The 10,320-nt window shown below is 42.1% G+C and overlaps 2 protein-coding genes across 2 annotated transcripts; both read left to right on the forward strand.

The window, feature by feature from the left end:
- Positions 1–545: 545 nt before the first annotated feature.
- Positions 546–3,795, forward strand: c4h5orf34 (chromosome 4 C5orf34 homolog). The gene is made up of 11 exons (XM_046386855.1): positions 546–848; positions 1,226–1,315; positions 1,397–1,771; positions 1,842–2,101; positions 2,187–2,276; positions 2,424–2,544; positions 2,778–2,869; positions 2,952–3,021; positions 3,119–3,216; positions 3,310–3,356; positions 3,509–3,795. Exons 1-11 carry the CDS (start codon positions 645–647, stop codon positions 3,688–3,690), a joined length of 1,629 nt encoding a protein of 542 aa, XP_046242811.1. The 5' UTR covers positions 546–644; the 3' UTR covers positions 3,691–3,795.
- A 1,981-nt stretch (positions 3,796–5,776) lies between these two features.
- Positions 5,777–10,161, forward strand: LOC124058376 (FYN-binding protein 1-like). Its single transcript, XM_046387568.1, has 15 exons — positions 5,777–5,853; positions 5,983–6,753; positions 6,872–6,965; positions 7,344–7,417; positions 7,547–7,569; positions 7,674–7,717; positions 7,791–7,884; positions 7,970–8,063; positions 8,156–8,273; positions 8,394–8,413; positions 8,512–8,551; positions 9,021–9,055; positions 9,144–9,195; positions 9,338–9,366; positions 9,708–10,161. The coding sequence occupies exons 2-15, from the start codon at positions 6,009–6,011 to the stop codon at positions 9,734–9,736; spliced, it is 1,491 nt and encodes a 496-aa protein (XP_046243524.1). The 5' UTR covers positions 5,777–5,853; positions 5,983–6,008; the 3' UTR covers positions 9,737–10,161.
- Positions 10,162–10,320: the final 159 nt, after the last annotated feature.

Below are 10,320 nucleotides of genomic sequence, written 5' to 3' on the forward strand. Positions count from 1 at the left end.
GATGGTGCTTGTAACGCATTATGACTACCTATGCACACCTCCACAATTAGCTGCATTAAGGATTCATAGTATGATTATCACTAGTAATGAATCGCTTATGAAGTAGCATAGCACAGACCTTTTAAATACTCAGTCGGTGGTTCCAGGCTGGAGCTAGGGGCTGTTTTTGTGGAAGAATTGTACAGTCCACTCCACTTTTATTTCAACAGGTCGTAAATGTGATCCATTCACTTGCTGACACCTTACAACTGAAGTCTTGTTTTTCACTGAACAGAAATAAAACACAGACATTTAGGCAGTTCTTCACACAGTATCTGGGAAAAAAGTTACAAAAATAATAAATAAATAAATAAATTAGTTTGATAACAGAGCGTAATTACTTTCGTAATTTTCGTGTTTGTTTCATGTGTTGTGATCGACTGCACGGTTATAAACAGCAATGTGACACTACATGTAATGATTTAAATAAACGTTTGTAATGCTGATGAAGGTACTTCCGGTCCGGTTTGCTCCCTCTGGTTTGGTTGGAGCGCGCCAATAACAAACGTCCCCTCCTGATGACGTTGACCAACGCGTCACCGTGTTTTGAGTTGCAGCGCGTCTCCAGCGGCGGGGCAAAGTGGGTCCATTTCGCAGGTTAAACGATGGAAACCAATGCTAGTGCCAGTTCGATGATTATGTATGAGGATGAGTCGGTGGATGTTCGTTACGGAAACGGAGTCCAGTTACAACTGTCGCCGTGTGGCTGTGAATTCATGCTGGTAAAACCCTCAGACCCCTCCGGACATCCTCTGCAGCCCCCGCAGAGAGTCCGGCAGAGGACAAGATTCGCCATCAGCACGTATAAGGTACAAACACAAAGTATAAGCGTTTCTTTACAGACGGTTTTAAGCTGCTATAGTCCCCGTTTGTGCCTACCGTGTGTTTTAACAGGCTCTGCTCAAAATATGCATAAAGTACCAAAATTATGTTGAATAACGATTTTCATAATCAACATATTACTGGATTATGATTGATGATGCTTGACATAAAGGTGGAGGTAATTTCAGCTACTTCATAGACTTTTAATGGGTGTCTTAACCTGGAAGACTGTATTAAAGTGCACTGTACTCAGTCACATTCCAGCACCGACTATGGGCTCTTTCTGGGGACAACTGTGCACAGGTTGGTTGTCTTCTGCATTCAAAGTGCAGTCACATTCAAAATTAGGATGTTTTTTTTACAGGAGCTGTTGGTGACTGCCTTGACATTTAGGAACAAATATGCTAGTCGACCGTATCTGCCAGAGGAACTCATCCCCGCTGACCACAAGAAGGTAATACAGGAAGTGATTTCCCAGCCCTCTAGCAGTCCGTTCTGACAGTGATATTAGTATTTTTTGAATTTCCGCCTGTAGCCCTTTTTCAGCATTGACTCAGAGGTGCAGTGGCCCGAGTGGTCTTCCTGTGAGGCCGAGACGGGACCTGGAGGCGAGACCATCGTCAGGTCGGAGGACGAGCGAGCTGCGTTGATGCTGTCGCCCTCAGGTGAAGAATTCTCTGTTGAGTTTCCATGCAGCCTCAGTCGCACTCAGAAACAGCACCCCAGCATGCGGTGCTTCAGCAGAGACTCTGAGGGCAGCCCAGCCAGTCAGCAGCAAGTAAGCAATCTGACCTGTCGGACCACCGACGATGAGACCAAAGAAGTCGATCAGGGGAGAGGAAGCAGTAGGAATGAGTCCTTTAGGTCAAGGTCTTGCTCTCCTCAGCCTGCCAGCACTGCTCATCCAAAGGTAATGCTTCTCAATAATATTTTTGTGCTTATATCACAGCTTTGATTAAATACATTACTTCCCTTCCCAGCTGGAGGGGATGCACCAGTCCACCGCAGTGGTCCAGCATCACTCCAGCTGTGCTGTCGATCCCATCTGGTGCTACCCTTTGTCCTTGGCTCGTCACCTCCGGACAGCTCGTCTCTCTAAAGCTGAAGGTGTCATAGCAGAGGGAGGCGGCCATGTAAGCCAGACACACAGAATAAACATGTCAGACGTATCCGACGTGGAAAGAAGGTCTCACCTTCCTGTGGCGCTGCCTCTCACATGTCCATCACCTCACTGGCACAGGTTGGATGATCCTGAGTAAATGACAGACGTGTGGAGCACTGTTTTCCACTGTTCCTTGACTGATGTAAGTGCTCATGTTTTAAAGATGGAAAGTCGAAGACCCCCTGGCCAATAAAGACCAAGATTTTCCTTCAGAGCTGGTAAAAGTGATGTGGTGTCACGGAGTCACCTACAGGTTGGTTTTCAGGATTGACAAGAACACTCTGAATATGAAGACAAGACTCTAAAACAACATTTGAAGTATATATTTTGGATTTAATGTCTGCTTTAATCTTTCGTAGCTTTTTTTTGCTGTGTGTTTACCTGTTTGTGTCCTGTGTAGGATACTGAGTGGGACTGTCTCAGTCATGGAGGTTTCCCCTGGAGATGGATCAGTCATCCGGTCCAACGGTGTCCTCAACACTTATTTTACCCACCACAAACCTGAGCTCCTGTCAGGGCAGGTAAAATTCAGCATCATATAACTGTTATAAAGTCTAATCTTCCATATTTAAAATAGCAATGAGAGAAGTTAAAATTGAGAGAAAAGTAAGCATAGAGAGAGATTACGCCCCCTCCTCGGATTTTGGCTTTTTCTTTCTAATATGCCATCATACATAAGCAACTGCAATCAAAATTATTTGCATCTTCTGATGAAGTCATAATATCTAACTAACTGATTGTGTGTATCTCACAGGTGAAAGAGGTGACATACCATCTGAACAACCTTCCACCTGATGTACCTGGACAGCTCTACTCTTTAAGCTCCGTTGTGAGCCGTGCGAGCAGGTAAGCCGGCGCTCCATCACAGTCTGATCGTTCTGAAGACTTAATTTCATTGCTGGCTGACCATCATGTCGCTGGATCACAGGATCCTCACCTGCTACAACGAGGCCAAGCAGTCGCTCAAGTTCCTGGCCACACCCAGCTGCTTGCAAGAGGTCAGAGAAGTGCTGATATCACAGCTGGTATATGTTTGATATCCGCAGTGTTCACACAGTCTTCCAGCTTCTAAACTGATTGTGATTTGGTTTTCAGGATGGACATATTTGCAAACCAGCATGGACTGAAGAGAATCTGTCCAATCCTGTATCTGCCGAGCAGCATGTGAAGGTCACAGAGTCTGCAGAAAGTCGGTGAGTCACGTTGTTCTGATCGCTGCTTCGGTATTACACTCCTGAAAGCTCTGCTAACAGCTTGCATATAATGTGCCTTTACATTCGATTTAGGTCAGATCTCGTAGCGGCAGAACTGGAGAAGATAAAACGATTCAATTGTATCCTTAAACACTGAGATGAAGGCACTAAGGGGCTGTGGACATGAATATATTTTATCATCTCAGCTGGTAGTTTAGCTCCACGTTCTGTCCCTGCACAAAGATAATGCTGCGAGGAGGATCTCGTGTGCTCTTTAACATCCTGTGCTCAGATCTGCTGGACAACAACCACCCGCTGAGAAGTGAGAAACGGCGTGCAGAAGTGGAGAGCAGCCCTGCAGAAGAGACGACCCGCGAGGCGATGCATGAGGACTGCGTCGCTGAAGCTCTGCAGAGAACGTCCACAGCCATTCGGGACATTGATGCTCTCATATCTGCAGTAGCACTAACTTGAGAAAGTTCAAAAGAAACCCCAACGTGTGAGCTTGATCGCTAGGACTTCAAATACTCATAGTTTTACTGTTATGTGTAGAGAAATAAATTTCTTTCTTTATGTTGATGCGGGCATGTGGCTTTTAAACTTTATTGGGATAGAAGGTTGGATTGAACCCCTCAAACCACCTCAAACTCTGGCACAACTTTAAATCAGCTTTTGAGCAACATGCATACAGAAAGTGTTTTCCCGGTTGCTAATTACCACATCTTTGTCACCACACAGTCTCCTCCTTTAGAAGGAATATGAAGTCTTTAAATAACGGTTAGAAACAGTTGAAGTGCTGTTTGAATTAAGAACATTAGCTGAATGTCCAGTCGTAGAGAGCTAAAGACAAGACAGCGTTTTCGTGTGACAGGACCAGGGATGAAGGTGCCACGCCATGTTGCTCCTCCACCTACCCCACCTCTACGTCCACGGCCATCATCCAACCATGCAGCAGCTTTGAAAGTGTGCTTACATGCTGGTCTGCACTGTGTAGATGGATTCAGTTCGCCTGCTCCTCTTCAGGGGAAGCTGTTGGCAGATCCTCACTGATCTCAACAAAACTCTTTAAGGAAGCAACTCACACAAAAATGAATATTCAGTGAATATCTACTCAACCCTCTGCCAGTGAAAAGTCGGCTGGAGCTTCTTAGTCCACAAAACTTTTGCAGCAAAACAGCTTTGCGGCACATCTCATCTGGGCTTAAAAATAAATAAGTTAAATAAAATGTTTGACTTGACTGAAACTCTTTCTGACCAAAACCCAAGAGTCACAAGTTGATGAGGATGACAGCTTGTACTTTCACCAGTCAAATGTGAAGAAAAAAAAGAGAAATCAATCTACCTGGACATGAAACTGCTTGTCAGCCAAGGTTGAATGACCCTAAGTAAATGACAGACGTGTGGAGCGCCTTCCAGTGTCCCTCGACTGATGTAAGTGCTCATGTTTTAAAGATGGAAAGTCGAAGACCCCACTAGCCAATAAAGACCAAGATTTCTTTCAGAGCTGGAACAGGTTTTCAGGGTTAACAAGAACACTTTATGTCGGGGCTGGTACATGGCTTTTAAACTTAATTTGAACAGAAGCTTGTATTCAGCCTCCAAAACTATAAACTGTGACAGGACTTTATATCAGAGGTTGGCAAAATACATAGAGAAAATAATGACACCATGTTTGTCACCACAGGGTTAAAGATAAGGACTTGCAATGTTGCAAAATGACACTTTGATGTTTCCTCCTACACCCATGATAAGTTGTGGCTGTGATGTGCTGTCGGTGGCTGATCAAACAGTGCATCAATATTACACTTTTTACTATTTCTGGGTTACCAGCTCAAGTGCATAAATGCCAAAGGAGGCTTTGAGCACCAACTGACTAACATGCTGCACTGCACTGCAAGTGATTTTGCTCATTCATTGTCCACCTGCTGTTCATTTGCACTGTTTACCTCACCCACCCGCACTATACTCCACCCTGCACTACCTCACTTTTGGACTACCTCCAGAACCATATTTATTTTACTTATTTTATTTTGTGTTACCTTATTCTATTTTATTTTTATTTTTATTTTATTCTTCAATTATATGTTACTTGTTACGTTCTATGTTTGCACCAATCACCAAGACAAATTCCTAGTAATGTGAAACCTCTTCACTTACATGGCAATAAAGTCTTTTCTGATTCTGATTCTGACATGCATCAGGTGCAACACGTGTGTCAACTGTGACTTCTTTATAAATTAAAATCAAAAAGAAAAAGCAGATGCAAAGGCGTCATGTTTAAATTCCTCTTCTTGGGAAGAAACTTCTGCTCTCTCATTGACACCAGCTACTCCAATGTAAAATAAATAATGCAGTAAAGTACTTTTACACATTTTTATTTTGTATTGTAAATAAGACACGAGATCTTATATGTCAACACTGCAAAGGTAAGCGTTATAATTAGGCCGTGTTATTTGTCGTTAAACTCATTGTGTTGCTAATCATCTTGTGTGTTGGTGGGGTTTTTTCAGCTTACTCACTAAGCTGGGAGTCAGTTACTTCCTTCATAGGTGGAGCATAAAGTTTTCTTTGGTGATTAACTGAATTACAGTCTCTGGCCACACAGACTCCTGCAGTACTTGAAGGATCAGAGATCGGGTGAGTGTTTACTTATGATTTTTATCAAGCAGTTGATGCTCTTCATGAACTTCTCCTTCAAAGTGGCTTCATCTTTTTGGTGTGGATGTAAGGTATTAAAGAAATTCTTCAATTTTCCTCTCTTCACAGAAAAGACAGACTTACACTTGGGACTCATGGCTCAGTTCGGCTCAAATCACAGGTTTGTGCCTGATTCTTCCTACGAAGCGCTCAGACAGAAAGTGTGCGCTGTATCCTCCGTTCAAGAAAGAATTGCAGCCTTTGAGGGGAATCTATCAGGTGCTGCCAATACAACCAGGAGTTTTCACACCCCTATGCCTGTCTTTGAGAGAAGGTTCACCTCTTCTTTCACACAAAACATGAAGTCATCAACACTCAGAACTCAGTCATTTAAATCTACCAGAACGCAGACGGCCACAAACTTTTATGGATCCTCTTTTGTGCCTTCTCATCTGAAAAATGTTGGGATGAATACCACAGAGAAAGCAAATGTTTCCAGCAAAACCAATGTCTGTCTGGCTTCTGCCAAGCCAGCGTGGACTCAATATGGAAGACTGCAGTCTACCACAATGCTGAAAACAGAAACCCAGAGATCCTTTCTGAAAGAGCACCAGAGCACCAAACTGTCTTTCTCGGCACAGCAAAATGTTGTTACCAGAGAGAAAAGTTGGGCTGTCAGTAAAGTGAGGGTGGAAAACACAAGTGTTACACCCGCCAAACCTCACTATATCAGAACACGTGGAAGCCAGAATGAAGTCCAAAGGCAAAGCGCCAACTCCTCCGTCTTTAAGAAGAGGCTTCCTGATGTGCTCTCTCTGGGAAAACCTCCTCCAAAGCCCAACAGGCCTCCAAGAGTTGACATTCAGAGATTTAGAAGGAATATAAAGTCTTTGAGCGATGGTGAGAAACCACTGAAGTATTGATCGAATTTGAAAATAATATTATGCTGAAGATCTAAACATTAGCTGAATGTCCAGTCGTAAAGAGTTTAAGACAAGATGGCGTTTTTGTGTGACAGGACCAGGGATGAAGGTGCCACGCCACGTTGCTCCTCCACCTATCCCACCTCTACATCCACGGCCATCATCCAACTATGCAGCTGCTTTGAAAGTGTGAGTACATGCTGGTCTGCACTGTGTAGGTCCCTGGTTATATCTATGAATCTGATCTGCTGTGGATTCACAGCTGCAGCACTTTGCCTGCTGCTTCTCACAGGAAGCTCCTTTCAGATCCTCACTGATCGCAACAGAAGTCTTTAAAGGAGGAGCTCACCCAAAAATGAATATTCAGTCAATGTCTGCTCAACCCCCCTGCTGATGAAAAGTTGGGTGAAGTTTCTTAGCTTCACAGTCAAAGCGGCGTTGCAGCACATCTCGTCTCAGCTTAAAAAGAAACAAGCCTTTCATTATGCACAGCTGCAATGACACAGTCTACCACAGTCTGCCCGAAAATGGTGGAAATGACAAAATCTTTTTTTGACCATAATCCAGGAGTCATCAAGTGAATGACGATGACTGTTATGATGATGTCGGCACGATGAAGCCTCCTGTGCCTCCCAGTAAAGGTTGGGCCTAATTTTACATCATTTTACTGCATAAATCTGCCAATATCTAAAATGTCATGTTACGCACAAATAAATAAAATCATACTGAGGTACAAGATTTCTGAATCACTTGTTGCATTGCCTTCACAGGACATCCTTCAAAGAAGGCAGAGGTAATCCATTCATTGTTGTTGTTAGGCTCCTGCAGAAACTAAACGCGGTCAATGCAATGAATTAATGCTTAATGCAATTAATTAATGTCTTTTTGTTTCTACAGGCAGACTTCAATAATGAGACATGTGAAAATCTGGATGATAGACGGTAAGAGTCAGGCAGGAATGAGACGAATTTTGTTTTACATATAAATGTATAATTTTACAAAATCTTTCCAAAGGACGGAAAAACCAGCAACATTTAAAAAACGTGAGGAAAGAAGTCATGGAAAAGGGGACACAAACTACGGCAAAGTCACGCAGGACAAACAGGCAGTAAGTTCTTTCTTTCTGTGCTGTACTAACTTTACTCTCACAACCAAAATGGTGGTCATTGTTTTGTCTACTCATCCTCATCCAGGTTAACAGACCCTTTAACACGAACAACAAGCGGAAGACACTTAAAGGTGGAGCTGATTTTAAAGGGGGAAAATCAGACTCGTCGTTGAATCAAGGTGAGGCTGTTGACCACAATACAAGTGACCCACATGGACAAACATGGCAACAGACGTTCTGTGAGAATAGCGTGTGTGATCTCTGCTTTCAGATGACGACATGAAGCGCGTCGAGACAAGACGTGATGGTTTAAATGAGGAGAAGGAGCCACGGTCTTACAACTCTGATGCAGTGTCAGACGTCACTGAGGCACCAGCTGAGGTTTGCAGGTACGAAATGCCTCTAAAATACAGAATAAACATCTCAAAAGACAAAAATTTGTGAAAAGTTTTTCTGCTGTGCATACTGTTATTATCTCTTGCTGATTCGATGGTTTCTCTCCTCTTTAGTGGGCTTGCTGTTCAAAACGGTAAGCTGGTTTCTCTTTAATTTATTTAAATATGACAATATAATGATAAGCTCTCTACACAGGCACCATTTCTTCTTCCCTTCTTGTTTTTAAAGCAGATTTGAAGAATGATGAAGATTTGAAGAATCCAGACACAAGGTTGTACTCTTTTTGTATTTGTTTTGACTGGATGGTTAAGATTAGGTCATTCATCACAGTGGAAAACACAGAGGGTGAATTTAAAGTAGATGCTGGTGAAAAAATTGAGATCAGTATTTGACCAACACCTGTGAGTAATATTAAATTAATATATTCACAGAAAAAGTCAGACTTAAAGAAGTATTTCTAATAGTGAAGAAGTTCTTTTCCAGTCCACGCCTGCTGTTCGCCAAATTGTAAATTGCACCTGGGTGCCACCTAGTGGTTTATTTGATTAATGCAATGAACGTAAACTACCGGTAGCTTGAACATCTGAGTAAATGCAGTTTAATTCAACATAATACCTCTCAACAAATGCTACCCTTAAAATTTTACGCTCAGTGAGTCACAGAGGTTTTAATTTTGCTCCAAGTGTTTGCATCAGTTCCCGCACTTTATCTTCATTATGCTTTTTCCCTTTTCCCCTCAGAGTTCCTCCTCTGCCACAGGCACCCACGGATGAAGGTGAACATGTCAGCATCACTTACTGTAAACCACAGTGGAGATCATGGCATTATTACGTACTAAACATGAACTGTACCTGTGCCCACAGATGGCTTTTATGATAACGTCAGTTTCCAGAGTCCTCTGCTGCCTTACGATGGGTAATGGTGTCAATGATGTGTCAGAATACTTTCACTCACATTCTGTCTCAAAGGCAGCTTGACAGTAAAATTTTTTACAGTGATTTAACACACAATGATCCACATGACAGTAACTTATAAATCTGGTTATTATTTCACACAGGTTTGATATTTATGAAGGCACCGAAGAAGGTATGTTCTGGTAACTCAAAGTGTAATATTACAGAACTGCAGTGGTGGAATATTATAGGTACTGCACTTGAATACAGAAACATTTTAATCCACTACATTTGATTTCACTGATATAGTTAGTAGTTGGTAGCAGTCAGCCTGCTAATTAGCTGATATACTTTTACCTTTTGAATTTTGGATGCAGGACGTTCACTTGTACCAGGCTGTATTTTTAACGGTCGTATTTCTATTTGAACTTGAGCAAACAATCTGAGTATGTCTTCTAGCACTTTAGACCAAATATTCATTAGGATTTGGTGTTAGAAAATAAAATAAAATAAACTGCTTCCTTAACTTTACAGGCTGCATCTATACAGACGTGATGGCATGAGGAGCCTGGATCAGAATCTTGGATCATTTCAGTGCCATACATCAGTATCCAGTGTTTGTAAATGGCTGAATGAATAATCAGAGAGCTTCATTGATGAGGAACCATAAAAACTTATTATTAATATATGATATTGGTAAAATAAAATGTTGCAACCTACCACTGTTGGCAGTGATGAGCTTTTGACCAGTAGTTATTAGTACAATGGTGACACGCTTTTACAAATATGAACAAATCCTGCTTAACTTCAGTATGCATTGTTTGGCAGATTATCTGGAATCATCAGCCTTTGTTTAAGCAACTTGTTGATACTTTAAATATGTTGATCAATGCCTCAGCATGGTTTATTCGTTCATGATGCACACATTTACTGTCAGGATTATTGTGAATTTTTTTCTTTTGATCAACAATAAAGATCTATTAATTCACGTCTGGGTGTGGGGAGTGTAATTTTGCAACCTATTCTGACCTCTAAATGTATTAAATCCTGTTATAAACGATTCCTACACCGGAGACGAAAACTTGCCAGAGTCCCGCTGTTAAATAGCGCCCTCCTCTCAGGCCTTAATACTGTCGCCAGGTCAGAT

Source organism: Scatophagus argus, chromosome 4, assembly GCF_020382885.2.
Source record: "Scatophagus argus isolate fScaArg1 chromosome 4, fScaArg1.pri, whole genome shotgun sequence".
Lineage (NCBI taxonomy): Eukaryota > Metazoa > Chordata > Actinopteri > Scatophagidae > Scatophagus > Scatophagus argus.